The sequence below is a fragment of the Bos taurus genome, chromosome 25 (assembly GCF_002263795.3).
Source record: "Bos taurus isolate L1 Dominette 01449 registration number 42190680 breed Hereford chromosome 25, ARS-UCD2.0, whole genome shotgun sequence".
Classification (NCBI taxonomy): Eukaryota; Metazoa; Chordata; class Mammalia; order Artiodactyla; family Bovidae; genus Bos; species Bos taurus.
Genome location: NC_037352.1, coordinates 26337282 through 26361831, shown reverse-complemented (window position 1 = coordinate 26361831; position 24550 = coordinate 26337282). Strand labels below are relative to the sequence as shown.

At 46.6% G+C, this 24550-nt stretch overlaps 2 protein-coding genes and 1 long non-coding RNA gene across 3 annotated transcripts; 2 read left to right on the top strand and 1 right to left on the bottom strand.

Moving 5' to 3' along the window:
* The first annotated feature begins 1325 nt into the window (after nucleotides 1–1325).
* Nucleotides 1326–5133, top strand: ASPHD1 (aspartate beta-hydroxylase domain containing 1). Its single transcript, NM_001081741.1, has 3 exons — nucleotides 1326–2408; nucleotides 4217–4330; nucleotides 4870–5133. Exons 1-3 carry the CDS (start codon nucleotides 1529–1531, stop codon nucleotides 4977–4979), a joined length of 1104 nt encoding a protein of 367 aa, NP_001075210.1. The 5' UTR covers nucleotides 1326–1528; the 3' UTR covers nucleotides 4980–5133.
* A 131-nt stretch (nucleotides 5134–5264) lies between these two features.
* Nucleotides 5265–18510, bottom strand: KCTD13 (potassium channel tetramerization domain containing 13). The gene is given in 6 exon segments (NM_001038057.2): nucleotides 5265–6036; nucleotides 7866–8061; nucleotides 8728–8780; nucleotides 8870–8959; nucleotides 16436–16605; nucleotides 18105–18510. Coding segments are annotated over 6 exon segments (990 nt in total). The 5' UTR covers nucleotides 18349–18510; the 3' UTR covers nucleotides 5265–5799.
* Nucleotides 18511–18576: 66 nt separating this feature from the next.
* On the top strand, nucleotides 18577–24194 carry LOC132343860 (uncharacterized). Its single transcript, XR_009492860.1, has 3 exons — nucleotides 18577–18928; nucleotides 20482–20657; nucleotides 23842–24194. It is a non-coding gene; the product is annotated as an uncharacterized lncRNA (long non-coding RNA).
* The last annotated feature ends 356 nt before the right edge of the window (nucleotides 24195–24550 follow it).

Here is a 24550-nt window from a genome sequence, read left to right as displayed (position 1 = left end):
GGCGAAGGGAGGGGCCTGGGATTTATTTGGGGGCGGTGGGGGGAGGGAGGAGGAGGAAGTGCAGATGGAGGAAGGAGGGACCACACGAGCCAGGGTCGTAATCCTCACTCCCGCGGCCCCTAGGGGAAGCGAAGGAAACTCTGGTCCCAGCAGTAATTATACCCCTCCCCCAACCATTCCAGCATATTTGAAAGCTGAATCTTCTCTTCCTGGTGTGCCCAGGGGGGCAGCGTAGCTGGATTCGCGCTTGCTCAGCCTCCCAGTATGCCCCCGGCTTACTTCCAGACCCTTTCAGAGGAGCTCATGTGGAATGGGCTTTCCCTTCCTCCAGGAGAATGATAGGTTCCTACGTTTGTGAGAAGTCTAAGGGGTGACAGGGTGGGACTTGGGGAGGGGAGACCCTCCCCTTCTAACGTACAACAGGACCCCAGCCAGCTGTCTGGCGGCTTCAACTTTGATTTATTTTTTTTCTCCTGACCTCCTCACTCGAGGCCTCCGGAGCGCCCTTTTCAGCACCACCAGAAAGGACAGCTCTTCTCGGCCCCGCCCAAGCTGGCCTGGCCCGCGGCGCGGCGGGCGATTGGCTGCGGCCACCTTCAGTATCAATCTGGCTCCCGCCGGGGGCTGGCTCTCGTGAAGGCGAAGGGGGAGGTGGAGTCACAGGCCGACTGGTCTGGGGATCGGCTGACCCACGGACAGGCCGCAGCATCCCTGTCCGCAGTCCGCGAGCGCCCGCCTTGTCAGTCAGTCCTCGCCCTCGCCCCGCCCCCTAGCTTGCCACACCCCTCTCAGGCCCCGCCCTTTCTTTTCGCATTGCGGGGCACTGGAGGTTGGCGCTGTGCCCCCGGCGCCCCACGTGGCGGCCCGTAGGGGCCGGGGGAGGCAAATCCGGAGACGGACCCCCCTCAGCCCCCCGACCCCAACCCGGCTGAGTTGCGGTTGCCACTGGGCGAGGGCGGGGGTCGCCAAGCTGAGAGGACTGTGGGGAGGGGTGACGTCAGGGTGAGTGGGAGCCAAGAAAGGAGCGAGTAGGAGAGAGGTGGGGAGGGGGTAGCGGGAGAGAGAGAGAAGCCGTGGGTCGGGTCGAATGAGAAGCGAGGGCAGGCAGGAGAAAAGGGGGAGGAAGGAGAGAGAAGTCGCTGCAGAGGACGGCTGACTGCGTTCCTTTCCCGGGGCTGCGGGTCTAAGTAGGGTAGGAAGTGCTGTCTGGGGAAGCTGGAAGGAAAGCGGGGATAGGGAGGAAAAGAGAGAGCGAAAAGAGGTGGGGGTGGGGGCGGGGTGGTGGTGGAGGAGGAGAGAGGAACGGAGAAGGGGAGAAAGGAGAGACTGACCGGAAAGAGGAAACTGCCGGAAGGAGAAAGGAGGAAAGAGGCAAAATAGAAAGAGGAGAGTTGGAAGGAGAAAGAAGTAGAAGAGAGAGAGAGAGGTAGAAGGAGAGAAAAGAAGGGTTAGAGGTACATGAAGGGAGGGAGAAAGGAGGAGGTACACGGTGGCAACAGGATCTCAGGACAGAGAATCAAGAGTAGGAATGTGGCGAGGAAGCAGCGCAGGGGGTAGCCAGGGAGCCGCCATGGAGGGAACCGGTGGAGAACTGGGGGGACAGGGGAACTGGGGTCTGGAGGATGCCCCAGGTCTCTTAGCCAGGGCCTCCCTGCCCATCATGCCTGCATGGCCATTGCCTCTGGCCTCTTCTGCCCTTACCCTGCTCCTTGGAGCCCTCACTTCCCTTTTCCTCTGGTATTGCTACCGCCTGGGCTCCCAAGACATGCAGGCCCTGGGGACTGGAAGTCGGGCTGGGGCTGTTGGTGGTAGGCCTGGAGGGTGCTCTGAAGCGGGCAGGCCAAGTCCAGGCCGCTCTGGAGAGTCCGGAGAAGGACCCAGGACGGAAGGCCTAATGAGCCGTCGCCTTCGCGCCTATGCCAGGCGCTACTCTTGGGCAGGGATGGGTAGGGTGAGGCGGGCAGCTCAGGGTGGCCCCAGCCCAGGGGGAGGGCCAGGGGTCCTGGGCATCCAGCGCCCAGGCCTGCTTTTCCTGCCAGACCTGCCCTCTGCCCCCTTCGTGCCCCGGGAGGCCCAGAGGCATGATGTGGAGCTCCTGGAGAGCAGCTTCCCTGCTATCCTGCGGGACTTTGGGGCTGTGAGCTGGGACTTCTCAGGGACGACTCCTCCACCTCGGGGCTGGTCCCCACCCCTGGCCCCTGGGTGCTACCAGCTCCTGCTATACCAAGCAGGCCGCTGCCAACCCAGCAACTGCCGCCGGTGCCCGGGGGCCTATCGGGCACTGAGGGGGCTGCGAAGCTTTATGAGTGCTAACACCTTCGGCAATGCTGGCTTCTCCGTCCTCCTGCCTGGCGCCCGGCTTGAGGGCCGCTGTGGGCCCACCAATGCCCGCGTCAGATGTCATCTGGGTAAGTGGATGCTGCTTATAGACCACCTCCTTGCCTCCACGATTTCCCCTCCAGACTCTCTCCTTGCCATCATAGCTTTCTACACTGTGATTCTGATTGTGCCTTCTCAGAAATCTTCCGTGACTCCCTATTGCCCACAGCAGCATTTCCTGAGTTTCAATGATCAGAAAGCCATCTTCACAAGGTTCCCATAGTCATTTACCACCTGTCCTGTTTCTTCATATTGACTCCCCCTGTTTTGTTTTACTTATTAGAAGGCATCTGTGTAGAACAATGATGATCAGTATTACTTGCCCTAAATAGAAGTTATTCATAAGACAAGTTTAAACTTAAAAAAAAAAAAGCTTGAAAACTTCTAGCAAAATATTCTAGTCTGAGACTGAAGCCTACATTCTCCTCCTTTAAAAAGGAGCAATGTTGGGAATTCCCCGGCAGTCTAATGGTTGTAAATGTTGCTAAGTTATGTCTGACTCTTTTGCGACCTCGTGGACTGTAGCCTGCCAGGCTCTTCTGTCAATGGGATTTCCCAGGCAAGAATACTGGAGTGTGTTGCCATTGCCTTCTCCAGGGAATCTTTCTGACCCAGGGGTAAAACCCATGTCTCCTGCATTGGCAGGCAGCAACTCTACCACTGAGCCACCAGGGCCTGGGTTCAATCCCTGGTAGAGGAACTACGACCCCACAAGCCACATGGTGCAGTCCAAAATAAAAAAATAAAAAGCAGCAATGTTAGTAGGGGTGCTAAAGTTATGGTAGCATCAAACAGATTTTCTTTTCAATGTTTTAAAGGTTGAAAGAAAATGAGGAGAAAAACAATCCCTCATTTTCTGATTGATAAGTTATTTAATGTTATGACCTCGTTTTGCCTACAGTCATCTCCTGTGCTACCAGTTGAATGTGTTCTGTACTTTAAAGCACACTGGCTTTGAAGAGCCTGGATCAAGTTCAGCTCTTTTCTCTCTTCTCCCACCTGTTCCCTTCTTTCCCTTCCCTTCTACCACGTCCTAAATTATGAAGGCCTTCTGGCTGGTCCTGGCAGATGCCACATGCATGCTCTTAACCTAGGATGCCTTTCCCCCTTTATCACCTCCTGGGAAACTCCTAATTAGCCTTCACAATTCACACTTTGAAATGTCACACCTCCTCTGGGATGTCCCCCTATTCCCCATTATTTAAGTTGGCTCCTCAGTTTTCTGCACCCCACTGTGTGGTCCTCGGCAGGATGGAGCCCTTTGCTTTATACTTTTTGGGGAGAGAGGACCTAACACAAGAGAGGGTTCTTGAGTTAAACTGACAGAAACCCAAGAAGGGAGGCTGGTTCCTTTAGAAACCCTTCCCTTTTCTCTGAAACAGAACTGATTGTGCTTTGCACTGTTTCCCATCTCCTAGCATGTCCTCCCATCCACCACTGTATTGTAATCTTACACAGGTCACCTTCTAGAGAGCTAGGGGAACACCATTTGTTGTTGCCTTGTCCAGTCGCTAAGTCGTGTCCGACTCTTTGCGACCCCACGGACTGCAGCCTGCCAGGCTCCCCTGTCTTTCACTATCTCCCAGAGATTGCTCAAATTCATGTCCATTGAGCCAGTGATGCTATTTAACCATCTCATCCTCTGCTACCCCCTTCTCCTTTTGCCTTTAATCTTTCCCAGCATCAGGGTCTTTTCCAGTGAGTCAGCTCTTTGCATCAGGTGGTCATAAAACCATAGAACCTGGTGTGTAAAATTCTCAGATTCTGCTTTTTGACTTAAGGGGGTGGGCCTCTTCAACGGAGGCAGGAATTTGGAGGTCTGCATCTCTTTATACAGGCCTGAAGATTCCCCCTGGTTGTGAGCTGGTGGTCGGGGGCGAGCCCCAGTGCTGGGCTGAGGGACACTGTCTTCTGGTGGATGACTCCTTCCTATACACAGTGGCTCATAATGGTAATGGGGCTCCCATTCTGCCAGGAGGGATGAGGGACTGAAGAGTGAAGGGGATTAGACTATAAAGGCTGCAGAATTGGACCCAGCTGGCTTCCTGTCCTACACCACTATTTCCCAGTTGCATGACCTTGAACAAGTCACATGATTTCTCCAATCACCTGGAAAACAGGGCAACCCCCTTCTTTGTCAGGTGACTGTAAGGATTAAATAAGCTAATGTAGGTGCACACCCAAGTGGTTCGTGGCACCAGACCCTCGACCTGACCCCCTGGGTTCCTGTCCTCCCTCTGGCACTTACTAGCAGTGTGACCTCAGGCAAGTTACTTAACCTCTTTGTGCCTCAGTTACTGTGTATAAAATGGGAATGCTTATGGTACTATCTCCTAGTTTGTTTTGATGATTAAGAGCTAATACACGTAAGGGATCAGAACAGTGTCTGGCACTTATATGCATAGTGTCTGCCTGAGTATTTGGTAAGTGCTCTGGCCTGTAAGTACTTAATGTCAGCTGCTCTGCTCTCTCCACCCCCACGTGTCCTAGGCTCTCCCGAAGATGGGCCTCGAGTGGTGTTCATCGTGGACCTCTGGCATCCCAACGTGGCTGGGGCCGAACGCCAGGCCCTCGACTTTGTCTTCGCACCAGACCCTTGAAGGAAAATGCTTCTTTCAAACATCTGGGCTGGAGAGAGGCTGCACTCAGGGATGGCTTGAGTGGTAGCCAGGACCGCCTCTCCACTGCAGGGGATGGGGTGGGGCTGAGGGTGGGAACTGGCCAGGGAACACTGAAATACAGATTTTAAATGCTCTCCTGACTACTTTCTTCCCAGCTGGCAGCCCAGGGAAAGGCTGGGGGCAAGGGTCTGTGTCTTCTCCCATCCAGGTGTCTCCCTAAACAAGCCATCTCCCTGGGAGCCAGCAGCAGACCCTCAACTCGACTTTATTCCAATAATTTAATAGAAAATTAAAATAATAAATAATATGAAACAAATTGGGAAGATGCTGAGCCGGTGCAGGCCCAGGTCAGCCTAGTATTAAGGAAGTAGGGAGGGTGGCGGGGAGGAGGAGGGAGCAAACAACCCTGCGCAATGGTGAGGAGGCGGCTCAGAACGCGGTGGGTGTTATCACGGTGGCTTGACACTTTGGCGTGTAGATGTACTAAAAAAAGAGAAAGGGAATTCTAAATCCTTCTAAACCCGCTGGTGAGGGGAGAGGGCAGGACAACGATGGGGATGAAGGAACGAACGTAGGCCTTCTGAAGGCCTCTGAGGGGAGGGGCTGGAATGTACCGTGTGGTTAGCAATGAGGTGGGAATGGATGGAAAAGGGCCAAAGTGAACTGTACCATGTGATGAAGGGACGGAAGGGAGACCCACGACTTGGCCAGCAAAGCCGGGGCAAAGATCTGGGAAGGGGAGGAGGAAAAGAGAGAGGGACTCGGGTCCCAGTGGCTAGAGGAAAATTCAGGGTAAAATTCAGTCCTTGAAGACAATCTGTTGGCCGTGAGGACGCTCATCATGCGTGATGTGGCGCCGGACGTGGATCCTGCGGACACGGTGCTCTCGGTTGTCCTCATCCTCCCCTCGGCTGGCTCCACCACCTCCAGCTGCACCTCCTGTGGCCTCCAGGAGGGCTGGGTCTGGGCCTCGGGGAGTCTCGTAGATCAGGATGTTCAGGGTCTCCTCAAAGATCCGGGCCTCTGGGAATTCCACCTGCAAAAGGCCAGCAACCCCCAGCTCCCTCCTGGCCTGACTATACAGCCATCCCCTCCCCCAGGCTGCTCCTGCATTGGCAGCCTCCTAGCTTGTGCAGTCGCCTGGCCTCCACAGTCACAGGTTCCTTGAGCCTGGACTGTCCTCTTTGCTATGTCTGTACTCAGCAAAGTCGTGCTTGTGCTGTGAAGTCCAGCTCTGAAGTCAGGCAGAGTTATTTGCTTTGTCCTTTGTTGCTAGGTCTCTTGGTTTGTTTTTTTTTCATTTGACAAATATTTACTGAGTGACTGCACAGTACCAGGCATTATTCGAGGCACTGGGGAATATAGCCGTGAATAAAACAGGCAAACTTCCTGTCCACGGGAAGTTTACATTCTAGGATGAGGACCCAGACATACATGTAATAAGATATAAAGTGTCAGATGATGATAAGTATTATGGAAAAGTTATAGCAGGAAAAGGGGAGGAATGTTACAACTTTAAAGACAGAGCTCAGAGAAGGCCTCACTGAGGTGACATTTGACCAACAGCCAAAGGAAGGGAGGGAAGGAACCAGACGGAGAACTAGAGAAAGATCAGTCTGAGAAGAGAACAGCAAGTCTAAGAATTCTGGGGCAGGAGTGTGCTTAGTGTATCTTTAGATCAGCAGCAAGGCCAAAGCAATAAGGCAGAGTGAAGAAGAGTAGAAAGGGATGAAGAGGTAGTTAAGGGTTCCCTTTGTGTGACTTGGAGGGATATAAACAACAAAACTTTAATGAGCTGCAATCTCATTACTGTTTATCTTCCTGTCTTCCCAACTACAGAGGAAGCTACTTGGAAATTGGGCTATTCATTCATTCATGCATTCAATAAATGTTTCCTAGCTTCTGTAGTGTGATAAAAGCCTGGCTAGTGCTAGAGAGATAGGGGAAAAAAGATACAGCTCTGCTCTCAAGAAGCTAACCCCTTGCTGCTGAAGTAAACACCCTCCACAGCCCCATCCCTAGCAGACTACAATCAACGCTGTGTTTAGCTGTGAGGGGGGTAGGATCAACTTTTCTGGGGTGGTTGTCTTGAAAATTCTTGGACTCAGTTGTCCCAAAGAAAGTGATGTTTGGCTTAGGTCTTAAAGATTAAGCACAAGTTCACAAGTAGACAGGAATGAGGAAACATAATCCTAAGAGTGAATGGTGTGTGCAAAGGCAGTGAGGTGTGAAATAGCACTGGGTGCTTAGAGACTTCCAAGATCTCCTGTGTATCTGAGGCACACCCTTCTTGTCAAGGTCAGAGGGACCAGGGTGATAAGATCTTCAGGGACAGATGTCATGACAGACGGCTTGTTCTTTACTCAGCATCTCATTTACCCTGGTTTCAAGCCTCTTGCAGTGCTTAGAAAGTCTCTGATGATGGATGCCATAACAATCATCAGTAATAACTCAAGGCCTACGATCTCAGTTTGTTCCAAATACTTGAAGTTTTAAGAACCTACTCTGGGTCATTAGATCCTTCTGAGAGTCTAAAGACAGATACAGTCCTTCTACACAGAAAAATGCACACACAAAACCCCAAACCACATATTCTTTCAAGATAGTCTTGAAACTCAATTGGCCTACATTAAGAATCCCATTGTAATCCAACACCCTCCTTTCACAGCTAAAGCAGAGACCCACAGAAAGTTAAGATGACTTGCCCAAGGTTACAGAGCTAAGACCCCCAAAACTTGAAACTCCAGCTCCTGACTCCCACTGATGGAATTCCCAGGCCTGACTGGATGAGTTGCCTCTGTCCAGGGTGCTGATCCTGCCCACCGCCACAGCCCTCCCTGACCAGGCCCCGAAACCCCATCTGACCTTGGTCTGCTTCTTCTCCGTGGCATAGACAATGGAGGTGCAGCACACCTCGGCGATTTTGCGGCCCTGCCCGTAGAAAGACCAGCAGCAGATCTCGTCCCCCAGAACATCCTTGAGGAAAAGCAGCCGCCCGTGGAAGCGCAGGGCCAGTTTGTCAAACAGCTCGATGTTCTTAAGTAGGTTGTCGTCTGAAGTGCTGAGGACCAGGGGGGCCAGGAGGCCTCAGCACGACAGGCTTCCTTCCCTCTGTTCTGCAACCCACCCCCCTTACCCCAGCTTTAGGGGCACTGAGACCCAGCACTCTAGTCCTGCCTAGGAGGTTGGTGCCCAGCAGGCCTTGGAAAGGAAGCAGCATTTGTTCAGCAAGTTCCAGCACAGCAGAGGGATCTACCCGTGCAGGTTCTGGAGGCGAGTGGCCTCACCAGACATCCTTGCTCCAGCCCCTTTTAACTGAGTGACACTGAGCAAATTACTTCACCTCTTGCTCCCTCAATTGCCTCATCTGTAAAATGGAGATCACAACAATAACTACTTCCAACGACTGTGAGGTTCATGTGAGTAAATATATGTAAAGTGCTTAGAGCCATGCCTCTTATAAAGCAAGCACTTAGGAAATGCTAATCCTCATTGGGACCCCAGTTTACTGATAAAACTGAAACTCAGAAAAAAAAACCCCAACCCAAAACCTGAAGCTCACAAGTGAAAATGACCTCTCCAAAGTCCCCAGGGATAAGTGGCAAAGCTGGAATTTGCATCCAGGCAGGATTCTTTCCACACCCCCTGTGTGACCATAACCCTCCCCATGGGTTATGCTGAGCCCAGGGTTCCACCCACTGCACTTCCCCACCTCCAAGGGGGTCACCTGGTGTAGGAGTACTTGTTGTTACTGCGGTTGTGCAGGAGCTTCACCACGGGCTGTTGGGGAGAAGAGGGTGGAGAAAGGTGGGGGTCAGGCTGCTGGGACAGGCGCCCAGCCTCCACCCTACAGGGCTCAGGGGCCTCACCTTGGAGGTGCTGGCCAGGAGCTGCTGCTCCTCCCGGGGAGATGTCACCGTGGGGATGAGGCACAGCGGGGATACGTTCTCCCTTTTTTGCTGGAGAAGAAGCGGAAGGTGATTAACAGCACAACCAAAGGTCACTCGCTCCCCTAAGAGCCTTCCAACACTGCTTGTTGCCTCTGGGGAAAAAAATCCAGACTCCTCAGTGGTCCACGTGTGAACTCTCTGATCTCGGCTCTGCCACTCTCCCCTGCCTGCTGGCTGAGCTGTTCCTTTCTGCACCCAGCTGCTTGTGCCCCCTGGGCCCTTTGCTGCTGCCACTGCCAGCAAAGGCCAGCACTCAGTTGTCTGCATGGCTGGCCCCTTCATGCCATTCAGATATCAATGCAATTAGTGCTCCTAGGAGGGTACCAGGCCTCCTCCCTGGGCTCCCTGGCTAAGTAGCCACCTCTACTACTTCCTTTTCACACTCTCCATTCACTTTCTTCATGGCACTCAGGTCCTCACATTTTCTCATTTTTTGGTATATTTGCTCATAGTCTCTTTCTAGAGAATAAGTACCTAGTATACAGCAGATGCTCAATAAGTATCTGGTGAATGAATGAACTGGGCTGGGTGGGAGGCTGGAGGGAGAATTAGAGCCAGACACAGAGGCTTCTTTCCTCTTCTCTGCCTTTGAGAATCCTCATGCCAAAACCCCTCTCACCTCCCCCAACCTAAAAACTAGATGTGCGATTCTAATACAAATTCCAGAATTTCTTTTTTAGAAACACCTAAGACTTTTACTAAAATTAACACGGAAGAACAATTCTACTATTACTTAGGTCAATTTTTTAAAAGAGTCAAGAAAGAGGAGATTGACCCTCCCAGATATTAAAATATCTTACAAAGCCACAACAATGAAAACAGTGTAGGTCTTGTGTGGAAACAAAAACAATGAAATACAATAGAGAACTTGGAAACAGACTGACAGATACCTATCTATATATAAAATGAAGACTGACATTTACAGAGAGAACATCACAGATCAGTGAGGGCAAGTGTGTATTAGTTACTGCTGTGTAACAGACTGCTCCAAAATCAAAAAGCATAAATCAACAACAAATATTATTATCCATTTCTGTGGGTCAGGAATTCAGGAATGGCTTAGCTGAATGCTTTTGGCATGGGGTCTCTCATGAGGTTACAGTAAGTCAGCTGGGGTTGCAATAATCTGAGGCTGTCTTCATCTGGAGGATTCGTTTTTGAGAAAGCTTGTTCATATGACTGGCAAGTTCATGCTGGCTATTAGCAGGAAATATTTGATCCCTGTCATTTGGACCTCTGTGATGGGTTACTTGAGTGTCCTCACAATATGGTTGCTGGCTTCTCCAGAGCAAATAATCCGAGGGAGAGCAAAGTAGAGGCCTTTTTTAAAAAAATATTTATTTATCTGGCTGCATTGGTCTTAGTTGCAGCACATAGGATGTTTCATTCTGGCACACAGGCTCAGGAGCTGTGGCACTTGGGTTCAGTAGTTGCCCTGCAGCATGTGGGATCTTAGTTCCCTGACCAGGGATTGAACCTGTTCCCTGCATTCCAAGGCGGATTCTTAACCACTGGGCCACCAGAGAAATCTCCTCACAGTCTTTTATGATCTAGTTTTGTTAGCCCTATTCAATGTGGAACGGAACACCACCAGGGAATGAATGCTAGGGAATAATGCTGAGGATTGCCTTGGAGGATGACTCCACAATCCACCTTTTGGCCCCCACAGATTCAAATCCCTCCCATATGCAAAACATACTCACCACTTCTTCCTAAGATTCCCCCAAAGTCCCATTCCATTACAGCGCTGATGCACACAAGTTGGTGATTCTTCTTTATGGCTCTTGGCTCTGACCTGAGCCATCATCCTTCTTTTTCCATTAAAGACAATCCATGTTTGCAGCTCCATAGTTTGTTAATTTTTTTTTTAACTTTTTCTTGTATATTGGAGTTAGGCGATTAACAATGTTGTGATCATTTCAGTGCAGCTCTATCGTTTCTTTAGCCTGCCTTTTGCCCGTACAACTTTTGCAGGCCCAAAGGCTTCTTTTCCTCTTGTATTGTCTCTGTCTCTAAGTCTAAGCTGGCAGTGTTTCTGCCAATGTGATTCCCTTAAAAACTTAATGGGCGTCTTGTGACTCATTGGAAAAGACCCTGATGCTGGGAAAGATTAAAGGCAGGAGGAGAAGGGGACGACAGAGGATGAGATAACCAGATGGCATCACCAACTTGATGGACGTGAATTTGAGCAAGCTCCAGGAGTTGGTGATGGACAGGGAAGCCTGGCGTGCTGCAGTCCATGGGGTCACAAAGAGTCAGACACGACTGAGTGACTGAACTGAACTGTGAGTCCGGGGTTCAGTTCATTAGACAGAAACCACACCCACAGAACTTTGTGAGATGAGCTCTTCTCTACTTTGAGCTTATGCTGATACTGCTGCCTGACAATAGCTTTAAGCTTCTTAGAAGAGCTATCCTTTGACTGAATCATTCTGAGGCATCTTCTTGGATATTCTGAGGTCTTAACAAAGGATTTTACAATCGCATCCTCAGCTTCATCTTTAGACCATATCATATTGAGAACGCCCTGTATTTTTTCTTTGCCTGGAAGCCATTTGTTAATTTTAACATCAGCTGTTATTTGAAAGGCTGGAAATGTTCAAGCGCCACCCCTCCCTCCCAACTCCTGCCCCAAATTACTGGCTCCTTTGTGTTCAATTTCCTTCTGCGTACCCTCTCTTCTTTTGTTTTTAGTATAAGCAACAAGAAACCTGTGGCACCTAACATTCTGTCTGGAAATTTCTTTGCTAGATCACCCAGTTCATTAGGTATGTTTTCTACTTTCTATTAATATATTCCTATCAGAGACAGTGTTGCTACTTCTGCCACTACATAACAAGGATACCCTTTCCACCACTTTCCAGGAAACATATTCCACACTGCAGCCTCCTCAAAGGTCATCAGACTTCTATGAATACTCTAAAGCTTTTTAGGCTTTTCTTAATACTCTTCTCAAAGTCCTTCCAACTTCTGCCCACTCTGCAGTTCTAAAGCCACTCCCACATTTTAGGTTTTGTTTTGGCAGAATTGCATTCCAGATACCACAATCTGTTATCTGTTACTAGGTAATAAATTAGTACAAACTTAGCCGCTTACAACAATAAACATTGATTATCTCACACAGTTTCTGTGGGTCGGGAACTTGAGCTTGGCTTAGTTAGGTAGTCCTGGCCCAGAGTCTCTTGTAAAGTTTGAGTCCATTGTTGACCAGGGTTGTAGTTCTCTAAAAACTTAAATGGGCCTAGAGGATCCAATTCTGGGATAGTTCACCCATTTGGCTGAGAGTTTGTGCTGGCCATGAGCAGGAGGCTTCAGTTCCTCACCAAGTGGATGTCTCCCTAGGGCTGCTTGAGTATGCTCACAAGGCATCTGGCTTCCCCACAGTGAGTGATCCGAGAGGCAGAAGCTGCTATGTCTTTTATGACCTGGCTTTAGAAGTCACACACTATCACCTCTGCAATCTCCTACTGGTTACATAGGTCAGCTCTATCCAGTGTGGGAAGGGACTGAACAAGAACCTGAATAAAAGCAAGAGGCAAAAAAAAATTGCTGGTGGCTCTCTTGGACACTGGCTACCACAGATTGTGTAGCAGATGGCACTGTCCCCTCCATGGAGGACAAAAAAGTTAAATCCCTTCATAATTCACATTACTACAGTGAATTCCATATACAAAAGATAAAACTATAAAGCTAATAAAAAATACAGAATAAACTTAAACAAAAAAGGATCTTGTGGGGGAAAAAAAAAGAGGAATTTGAATATATTAAATTCAAGAGTCTCTCCAGTTGACAATGAAAAGCATGATTTTATAAATAATTCCAAGTAATGTTGAATGAATTATAATTACTCTACAACACTAATGAAATTACTGATTCTGGTGAGAATTAACAATTGTGTGGTTGATAGATAACTTCCATTCATAAAGTACCTGAATTACTTTATAGTTGGCAACAAAGGAATGGAACTACAATGAAGGATCAAACCATCACCACCTGAATCTAGTGGCCAATTCTGAGCATCAATAATGATGGGCCATACTAACAACACTATAGGTCTTTATATAGCACAGTATGAAATATGCAACATTACTTAAAATATTTCTAATCAAAATTTTTCATATCAAGCCTTTGAATCTACCATCTAGTTTAGAGAAACTCAAGATAGGATGAGGGTTAACAAAGCAAATCTGGCAGATTTGGAAAGTAGGTCATTGTGCAGGACAACTGGTGGTCAGTATTATGAGATAAAAAGAACTGCTTTGGGTTGGGAAAATAACATAATAACCAGATGTAATGCAAGGATCTAGACTGGACTGGTTTAGACGTGAACCAGCTATGACAGACATTTCTGGAACAAATGGAGAAATTTGTATATTCCCTTGATGTTAGATAAAATTTCACTGACATGGAAAGATGGCAATTATTAACAAACAAAAAAAACAGATTACAAAGCAGCACATACACCATAATCATATTTTGACAAACACACTCACACAGGAAAAGACCCGGAAGAGTATTTGGTGCTTTTATTTTTTTGATTATCTGTGTTTTCTAAATTTCTACAATACTTATATATGCTTTAAAAATAATAAATGGTTATGTATAATTTTAAAAATCAACAATTTCTGTTCGACAACAGATGTCACAGATAGATGACATTCTAAGTGAAATGACTGGCAACATCTAAAACTGACTAGAAATTATTATCTGAAACAGACTTTCTCAACTGGGGTTCCTTATTGAATATCAAAACCCAGCAAATAATCTGAGTAACTATTTTCTCAACTCTTCTGAAAATGTCAGATAAATAGTACCATTCTATATGCACAGGAGAAGTTAATTTATTATGTAAAGTATATGCCCTAGAATAATAGGGCTTAATTCTCTCTAGGAACTAAACTATGTAAGAATCTCCAGCAAAGCAACAAGAAAAAGCAAATTCAATAGAAAATTTGGTAAAGAATATGACTTGGCAACTCACAGAAGGGGAAACCAAAAACGTTAGTGAATATATGAAAAGATGCTAAATCTACTTAGTAACTAGAAACATACATATTAAAATTAGATCACTCTATACCAATCAGATGGGCAAAATTAGAATGCTGGGTGATGCCATGAGTTGTTGAAGATATGCAGAAATGAGATTCCTTATGCACTGCTCATCAACAATATAAAGTGCTACAGCCATTCGGGAGAGTAATCAGATGATACTTGCTGAAATTCATCTGTATGTGTCCTGTGGCCCAGCAATTCCAATCCCAGCCACAATCATGTGAAACACTGGTCCAGGACCCACGAGGGCACAGGAACAAAGATGCTCATTGTGGCATTGTTTGTGGGGACAGGAAGCAGGAGGCAATCTAGGTCTCCAACCTCAGGGGAATGTATAAACAAAATATTACGAATGCACATCAGATTCCCATGCAGCAGTTAGAAGCAAAGAACTAAATGTATGTACAGCAGCATGAACGAAACTTGGAAAAAGTGCTGAATTAAGAAACAGAACACACAATCCATAGCTCAAAGCCATTTATGGAAATTTAAAATGTTTATGTATACAAAGCAACACTTTATAGTTTTTCAAGGGTACAAACATAATCCAAGCAAACATATTAAAACGTTAGAAGTGGAGGGGTACCTATGAGGGCAAGGGAAGTGGGCAGGGGATCAAGAATGAAAGAAAAATGAAAAGTGAAAAGATTTGCAGAGACTAAAGATGTTTAAGTGCACACTGAGAAGTATGATGAACTCACTACTTTGTACCTGAATCTTAAAAACAAAACCCCAAACCTCCAAACACACACACATATTCTAGCTGAGTGGGTTGGGGATGGGAACAGCCTTGAGAAAACTTTGAAAGAAGGCAGCTGGAGCACAGAAGAAAAAGTACTGTACTTGGGAGTCAGATAAACTGGGGTTGACTTGGAGCTCTGCTGCTTAAAGAGTTCTTTGACCCTGGATGTATCCCCAGCTTCCCTCATGTTTCTTTTTATGTCAAACAAATATACAAGGAGGTAACAGACCCTACCCACAGTGGATATGAGATAACATTAGATACATGTAAAGCTACCAAATAGGAATGCACTTCCAAAATCATCTAGTTTAATGTTTTTTCAACTGCAAGTGGTAACCCATAATGGGCCATGAAATAAATTTAATGGGTCCAAAATAGCATTAGAAAGAAAGAAAGCATAATATATCAGAGTGTATTTCACTAAAAGTATCATTTTATAGAATTCTCACTTCAGTTATATAAGTGAGTGAAAATCACTCAGTCATGTCTGACTCTTTGTGACCTCATGGACTATATAGTCCATGGAATTCTCCAGGCCAGAATACTGGAGTGGGTAGCCTTTCCCTTCTCCAGGGGATCTTCCCAACTCAGGGATCGAACCCAGGTCTCCTGGATTGCAGGCGGATTCTTTATCAGCTGAGCCACCTGGGAAGCCCTCGGTTATATAAAGATGAATATAAAAAATGCATTTTCTCTATGAGATGCAGTCAAAAAACTTGAAAAACAAACACAGCTATTGCCCAAAGGAATTTTATATTTTTGGATTTCAAGGACCAATAAGTATTCCCCAAGACAACAGAAAGTTGTTCATAGCTGCCACTTTTTAATATATAAAGGGCATCAAAAAAGAAACTCTTATAAGCTATTAATATTATATCATAAAAGAAAGGACACTTTTAACATTGTAAAAATAGAACAGAATAAAAGACTTTCTGTGAAACTCACTACATCGCACGTATTTTCCTCATTTCCGTATCTTCTGGAACATGAGAACAGAATGCCAGAGGTAGGAATTGACCCACTCAAGGTCACTCAGTCAGCAGTGGGGGAGGTGACATTAACCCATATCTCCTGGCTGTCCTTTCCAACCTCTTTTCCTCAGAATTCTAAGAGATCCCCAGAAGAGAAGCCCAGCAGATGGGGCTCTGGCACCCCCATCCCTGTTTTATCAGGAAGGGCTGCTTCTTCAGTATTTCATTGCTAGAAAAAAAAGTTACTTAAAGCCATGAACGTGATGGAATGCTGCCTCCCAGGTTAGGACCAGATCATGGAGGTCATTACATTACAATTTAAATTTAGAATTTTTTTTTTAACTTAGTGGGACAAGGCATTACTTGGGATTGCTGAGCAAAGGAGAGAATAAACTGGGGTTGTGTTTAAGGATCATTATTCCGTGTTACACTGTCAGTGTAACAGTTGGACTGGCTGGTAGAAACAGCAAGAAGCAGAGAAAGAAGTCATTCAACCAGAGCAGCAGTCTTGGCATGAGGTGGTGGTGGGATAGCAGAAACGCAGAGGACCCCCGAAATCGCTGGGGTCACGGCCAGTCAGAGTCAGGCCAGAGGCAACATTCCAGTCACGGCGCCATATTTCCTTTTTTCTTTAATATCTTAACAGCTAACTGTTCGGGCAGCTCTCCCAGGCACATAGGCATCAGGGTGGGACTCAGGAGGTGCGGAAGGGGTGCTCACCTGCAGTGCCAGTTGGCAGTCCTCAATCAGTCCCTGCACCAGGTAGTGGCGGGCTTCGCCCAGCAGCTCCCCCAGTTCTCTGGTGCTTTCAGGCAGAGGCACAGACCCGTCCCGCAGGTAGTTGAGGATTGTACCAAAATGGCGGCCGCTCCGGTCAATCAGCACCCAGCCTGGTGGGGTGGGGAGAGGCAGGAGAAAGGATGGCTTTGCTGAAGGCCACAGAACTACGATATTTATTAAAAAAGGATTCCAAAGCCACAAATCTGAATACTAATCTGTCTCAGGCCTCTGCCATATCCATGAAAATCCCTTTAAAACATCTCCAGTGAGTTCTCCCATGGGCCTTTTATTTATTTATTTTTTTTAAACACATCCAGCCACAGAGAATTAATTCCCTCCCAAGTATGGTCTACACTGAGGTTTTCATCATGAGCAAGTACCTACAGATAACCTTATCAATAAACCCCTAACCTCTTGTGCTAACTCTGACCACCCTATTAAGAATGTCTACCGCACCCACCAGTTCACTACTTTATAAACTTCATAGAACTTATTACTATCTGAAATCACACGCTTTGCTCTCGTTTTTGTATGTTTGTTTATTCTCCCCCTACCCGCCACCCCCCCACACACACATACAAAAAAAGCAAAACTCTGAAAGACTTATCTTACCAGATTTGTTTACCAAACTATTTCTAACACCGCTACTGCTAAGTCGCTTCAGTCGTGTCCGACTCTGTGCGACCCCATAGACGGCAGCCCACCAGGCTCCCCCGTCCCTGGGATTCTCCAGGCAAGAACACTGGAGTGGGTTGCCATTTCCTTCTCCAATGCATTTCTAACACTAACTGGCATTTTACAAATATTTATTCAATAAAAAAATTATTCACCTTTAGGCATATGAAGGCTGAGCGATACCTCCCCAATTTTTATTTGCCGGCCTTCATAATTCGTAACCCCTTCTGAATCACCTCCCCCTCTCCCCATCAAACTTTAAAGTTCCCCTTCGGCATATGGGGGACGGAGCTGAATGCAACACTTCCAGAGGGTAAGGTTCACCTGGTGAGGAGAACTGTCCACTCTCCATTCTGGCGTCCCTGGCAAAGCAAAAGCAGCCCCTTCCTTCTACAGTCTGTATAGATAGATTCCTAGACTGTACAGGGACCTGCGTTAGGGGAACAGAGACAGACAAAATCCTCTAACACTCCGGGATGGTTGTTGGCAGCGCTGAGGAAGAGAGCGGAACAAAAGGCTCGGCAAGTGGAAGAAACTGATGAAAATTGCCTGGAAGGATGTTGTTGCCAGCATGGCGGGTTCCCAAGTCTTTTGAGCTGAGGGGTGAAGGGGTCGGTGGGACGCAGCAATGAACATTCTCAGCTGACATGTTTAATCACTTACCACTGCGCCTGGCAGAGTAGCTGGAGGGGTGGGGGGTGGCGGGTGGTCCATGAATGTTGGTTACTACTGCTGGGGGTAAAGACCGGGGGAGGAAGGAGATAATGAATGAGAAAGGGGAGATGAGATGGGATGTGGGCGCCGGAGGAGGTGAGAACGAGCTGACTGGACGGTAGGAGAAAAGGGGCATGAGAAGACTGGGCGACGACAGACTAGGCGAAAGGGAGGCGGGATCTGGAGGATGCAGGAAAGTAAGCAAGGGCAGCCCGCGTACCTCCGGCGTCCGTGAGCACCTCCGCGCGGCCGCTGAACATGGCCTTGAGCCTGGTGTCCTGTCCGGTGAGGGTGCGCAGCGTGGTGTAGTGCAACGAGCCGCCCACGTTCAGCTTCACGTACTTGCTGTTCGTGGTCAGTGGCTTGAGACCGTAGGCGGCGGAGCCAGGCTCCAGATCCGAGGGCTTAGCGACCTCCAGGGACGGCGCCTCGGCCGCCGCCGGGCCCGAGGCCTCGGCGGACATGCCTGGTAGTGGCGGCGGGCAGCGACCTTAGGTTCTCTTCGTGCTCCCTGGCCGCTCCAGAGACCGAGATCTGAGCCCTCGGACCGGACCGCTGGCCCGCACGCCCCTACGCCGCCGCTACTCAGCGACACTGGCCTTCTGTCCCATCGCGCCGGTACCTCCCGGAAGCCGGGCGAGCACCTGCGCAGGCGCGTCAAGGCCCCGCCCCCGACTTCGCGTGACTTGGAGTGCGGAGCATGCGTAGTAGGCTTGGGCCGTTGGGTTAGGCTGTGGCTGAGCTGGTTGCCGAGCAATGTGCCCTCTGGTCGCTACTTTTGGGGTCCCGAAGTAGGAGGCTCTTGGCCACCTGCCTGTTGAAAGCGTCGTCCCTGCCGCGTGTTTCTGCTCTCAGAGCGTTTCGTGAGCACAAAGGGAACACTGGCCCAGAGAGGCAGGGGACTGGAAACAATTCACCGCCTCCCAGCCCCGCGCATTTGACAGGAGCTTCGAGCAAAGCGCTATAGAAGCTCTTAAAGGAGATAGAGGGGGTGGCCTCACAGAGGAGGTGGCAGTACTTCTAGAGCAGGCAGGGTGTGAGGAGGTAAGTCGTCATGGAGGGCTTCTCTGAGGAGGTGATACTGAGCTGCAGCTCAGAAGAAGCGGCCATGAGCAGGTGTGAAGGGAGAGGGTTCCAAAAAGAGCCACAGGCAAATGCAGAGACTCTCAGGCGTGAACTCAGTGGACATAGTTGAGAAGCAGAAAAGGTCAGGGGTGGCTGGAGCAAAGGTCTTAGAATCCCAGTCGATGTCTTAAGACTCCCAACCCCTGAGGGAAAAAGTAAGCTGGAAACATGTTGATAAAGCTCGGTGAGAAGTGTTTTTATAGGACCCCATCTGTATTCACTTGATGGGCTGACACCTCAGAGATTTAGCAGTCTACCTGAATGTCTAGTGGGGGGCCCGTTGGAGGGAAAATGAGAAAGTTGAATAGTTTGCGCCCTGCCACCAGTTCACTGAGTGAGCCTAGGCAAGTCACTTTTCTCTGGGCTTATTTGGTTCCTTTTCTGCTTAGTGAGGGGTGCAAATTTAACTGCCAGGGAACAGGTAGGAATGTAAAGCAGTGGAGTGGACCAGTTACAAGGTACTAGGGAGTCCTGGGGCTGGTGGTGACCTGCAAAGTCCATGCTTTATGAAAGGACTGCCAATTCTCATTTTTCAAATGTAGCTGATGAAAAAGAGAAAAAAGGTGTGGCTGGGAGCTAGTTTACAGTCTTCCTTCAGAAACCTCAGTATTGCTAGGAAGGAGCCGGGCCCTATTAACTAGGCTATGATGTTGCCCTGTTGAGCATAAACAATTTTACAGAACACCAACATCAGACAAAGCCAGTCTCTTAGGAGTTGAAAGACCATTCCATGATCATATTTGAACCCAAAACATTGCTCAGACCACAAAAATGACAAACAACCCTCTCCTCCAGAGTTTGAGTGACTGCTATTCCTTCATTGAGTACAGTTTTAGCCCTGATCCATTTCTCATAATTTCTAGATACGAATTACTAAGATGAGACTTCCCAGTGGCCAAGACTCCATGCTCCAAATGCAGGAGGCCTGGGTGCAATCTCTAATCAGGGAGCTAGATCCCACATGCTACAACTAAGAGTTTGTATGCCGCAACTAAAGATTCTGAATGCTGCAGCTAAGACCTGGTGCGTCCAAATATTTTTAAAAATGAAAAAAACAAGACAAGCAAAAAGAACTATCCCCACTTTCTGACACCATCCAACTTAGAGTAAACCTTCCCTTTTCTCAAGCCCTCCAAGAAAATCATCTAACATAAGTTCCAATCCTGAAATACTGAGTGAAAGTCGCTCAGTAGTATCCAACTCTTTGTGACCCCCATGGACTGTAGCCTGCCAGGCTCCTCTGTCCATGGAATTCTTCAGGCAAGAATACTGGAGTGGGTACCCATTCCCTTCTCCAAGGGATCTTCCCAACCCAGGAATTGAACCCAGGTCTCCCATGTTGCAGGCAGATTCTATACAGTCTGAGCTACGAGGGAAGCCCAATCCTGTAATAAACCATTTTTATTATGCACTTGCTGAGGTGCCCAGTGTGGGTTCCCATGATATATGCAGGCTCCCTTGTTCAACTACAGGTGTGTTCCTGGTGGTCTTTGCCTGGAGGGCATTGTCAGAAATGGAGGCTCCATGGCAATTCAACTGAAGCCCTCAGTACCCTGGATTGGGATCCTTGACTCTAGTAATAATGTGCACATCTGAGACCCCTTGTGTCTCTAACTGTTTGAGGTGCCATCCTGCCCATGGCTGGGAGGTAAGTTCTTGCTGAACTGAGCTCTGATGTTTTGTTGAAACCCTTGAGTTTGGGAATTATTTTGTTTGTTTTCCTTGGAATCAGATCCTCTTCAGGGACTTCCCTGGTGGTCCAAGTGGTTAGGATTCTGCACTGCCAATGCAGGTGGTACAGGTTCTATCCATGGTCAGGGAACTATGATTCCACATGCCACAACTAAGACCTGGTGTAGCCAAAAAAAGAGATCCTCTTCAGTTTTTGGGTTATCTAGTCAGATTTTATTTTCCCTTGGGGAATTTATTTTCTGACTTTCTACATCTGTCTGCTCCAAAGGACCCTCCATTGGATATTGTTTGTCAGAGGAAAAGTATATAGGAACAAGATGGGTATGCAGCCCTGGGTGTCTAAGAACATTACAAAGACTTTCTTGCAGTATCTGGTGGCTGAACATCATTTGTCCCTCTAAGAAGTTGGGTATGCCAACCACTTGGGGGTCAGTTAGCATGCTGGAGTGTCATTTGTTATCCAAGTTAACCAGACAAATTATTTCATCAACCAAGGCCCAATAAGCCAGCCCAGGGGACTGTGGCTTTTAGACCCTCAAACCAGGGAGCTTTGAATAAACTTTGCCTCAGGTCGCCATTCCAAACCTTTGTAAGGAGTTCTGTCTCAGTTCTGTGTGTATGTCCGTGAGAACTGCTTTGTTTCACTTCTGCCCAGAATCAGGTCATTTGCTCTGGCTTCTGATCAATGACAATTGGTCTTTGGCCAAGTTCTGGAGATACAAGTTGCACAGCACTGTTTTATGAACTCTTGTCTCAGCTAAAACTGGGCCAAATTCCTGATTCCTTCATGTTTTCTTACAGTCACATTGGCTTGTATCCTTATCTTTCTGACATAATTTCCTTAGGGACCATTTAGAATTGCAGTGGCCATTTTGGGGAACTTGGGACAAGAAGAAGATTCTTTATTTGAAAGGTACAAAAAGAGAAGAGACCCTCATGAGGGGATTGTCATGTTAGTCAAAAAGAGATTGTTTTGTTTAACATAGGTGATATATCATTTCTGTACTTTGGAGATTAATAAATACTGATTTTTAAATTATATAGCTCTATTGTCAAGCGCTTAAGATATGTTTTAAAATTAGGAGGAACGTGATTCCTTTTGTGTGTATGTATTAATATATATCAAAATCTGGGGGGGGGCGGAATTTGCATTTAAACAGTTTCTTTTTTGGACTTAAACCATTTTATCTTTTCCTGCAGGGGTAATACAGATTAGCTTTTTTTTTTTTTTGGTAATAGTTTCATGTTTGTGTGAAGTAGCTTTCTCTCATTTTTTCCTGTCCATTTTTCTCTCTTGGAAAAGTTTAAAGCTTAATCAAAAAAACATTTTGTTGAGTGTGCACAATTCAGTTAAGTACAGTTGGCCTTCAAACGATATGGGTTTGAACTCCGATTATATTGGAAAAATTGGAGGGGGAATTTGTAATAATTTGAAAAAATATGTAGCCTAAAAATACCAAAAAATTAAGAAAAAGTTAGGTATATTATGAATGCATAAAATATAAATAGATGCTAGTGTGTTTTGTCATTTGTTAACCATAAAAGACTTCCCCAGGTGACTCAGACGGTAAAGCGTCTACCTGTAATGCGGGAGACCCGGGTTCGATCCCTGGGTCGGGAAGATCCTCTAGAGAAGGAAATGGCAACCCACTCCGGTACTCTTGCCTGGAAAATTCCATGGACAGAGGAGCCTTGTAGGCTATAGTCCATGGGGTCGCAAAGAGTCGGACATGACTGAGCAACTTCACTCACTCACTCTCACTCAACCATAAAATATATACAGATCTATTATAAAAAGTGAAAATTTATCAAAACTTGTATACACAAACATTTACAGACTCTTCATGACACTACTGATTACACAAGGTTACCAGAAAGTGATCATATTGCTGCTTCATTATCAGTATATGAATCACTTTATCTGTAAATAAACATGAATTTCTTTTTCACACTATTTTTTTTTTTCCATGCGCACCACGGCATGCAGGATCTTAAGTTTCCTGACCAGGGATGGAACCTATGCCCCCTGTGGTGGAAGCGTGGAGCCCTAACCTCTAGATGGCTAGAGAATTCCCTATTTTTTCATTCTTGATGTTCAGTGTTAGAAGTACTCAGGCTTCCCAGGTGGTGCTAGTGGTAAAGAACTCGCCTGCCAATGTATGAGACCCAGGTTTGATCCCTGGGTGGGTCAGGAAGATCCCCTGGAGAAGGAAATGGCTATCCACTCCAGTATTCTTGCATGGAAAATCCCAGGGCCAGAGGAGCCTGGTGGGCTACACTCTGTGGGGTTCCAAAGAGTCTGACATGACTGAGTGACTAATACACACAATGTTATATTAGTAGGACATTTACTAACTACAATGTTTTGTGTAATATAAGACAGTATTGACGTAGATACTGACATGATTATGTTAACATATGGTATCAGTATTGACAAATACAATCAGTATCTTAAGTGTATTTTCTCTTTCTTAATAGCATTTTCTCTAGCTTACTTTATTGTAAGTATATAATACATATAACATAAAAAGTATGTTTTAATCAACTGTTTATATTATCAGTAAGGCTGTTAGTAGCTAAATTTGAGGAGGGAGTCAGTTGTGCCCTAGAGAGTGGGGTTTTGAGGAGTGTTATTTCCTTAAGTTCCCTAACTCCCACATTGTTCAAGGGTCAACGATAATCAAAAATGTCTGAAAGGATTGCTAAACTATATATGTTTCCTTTGTGAGCACTGAAAAGTAATACTTATGTAATAGGTTTTGTATAGTTACAGATAAGATACAAATGGGCTGAATTCCAAGATAAAAGGAGCTTTTAGCATGATCCAGTGTTTTTGCGTTTTAATTTGCTATGTAAAAATAATGCCAGCACAATATTTTGGTTTATACAAGGGTTAGTTTTCTCACGACTTAAACCTTTTTATTTTTTGTATTTTATAAGTAAATTATCTTAGGTTTTCATATATGATTTCTTTTGAAATTTTAAAAAATACTCACCATGCTGTCCATTATATCGCCAGAACTTACTTATCTTATAATTGGAAGTTGTACCCTTTGACCACCTTCATCCACTTCCCTAACTCCTACCTCCAGCCTCTGGCGCCACCAATCTGTTCTCTGTTTCTCTGTTTGAATTTTTAGATTCCACCTATAAGTGATAAAATATTTGTCTTTCTCTGTCTACCCTGGTGGCTCAGCTGGTAAAGAAACTGCCTGCAATGTGGGAGACCTGTGTTTGATCCCTGGATTGGGAAGATCCTCTGGAGAATGGAACGGCTACCCACTCCAGTATTCTGGCCTGGAGAATTCCATGGACTGTATAGTCCATGGGGTTGCAAAGAGTAGGACAACAACTGAGCGACTTTCACTTCTATGTCTGTTAGCATAATAGTCTGAAGGTCCATTCAAGTTGTCACGAATGACAGGATTTTTTTCTTCTTTATGGCTGAAATAAACAAATACTAAATAAATAAATATTAAATTTTCTTTATTCATTCATCTGTCAGTGGACACTTAGGATGTTTCCATATCATGACTATTTTAACTAATGCTGCAGTGAACATAAGGGTGCAAATACCTCTTCTAGACATTGTGGTTTCATTTCCTTTGTCTGTATACCCAGAAGTGGAATTATTGGATCATAGGATAGTTCTATTTTTAATTTTTTTAAGACCCTCCATACTGTTTTCCAAAGTGGCTATATCCGGTTACGTTCCCACCAGTAGTGCACAGGCTTCCCTTTTCTCCACATCCTCTCCAACACTTATCTCTTGTCTTTTTGATGACAGCCATTCTAACAGGTGTAAGGTGATATTTCATTGTGGTTTTGATTTGTATTTCTCTGATGATT

What these genes read in the sequence shown, in the direction of transcription:
- ASPHD1 (NM_001081741.1), top strand. Translation starts at nt 1,529, where the DNA reads ATGTGGCGAGGAAGCAGCGCAGGGGGTAGCCAGGGAGCCGCCATGGAG. An exon ending in CCGCGTCAGATGTCATCTGG is followed by an intron (nt 2,409 to 4,216) that starts GTAAGTGGATGC and finishes CTCTTTATACAG; the next exon opens with GCCTGAAGATTCCCCCTGGT. An exon ending in ATACACAGTGGCTCATAATG is followed by an intron (nt 4,331 to 4,869) that starts GTAATGGGGCTC and finishes CACGTGTCCTAG; the next exon opens with GCTCTCCCGAAGATGGGCCT.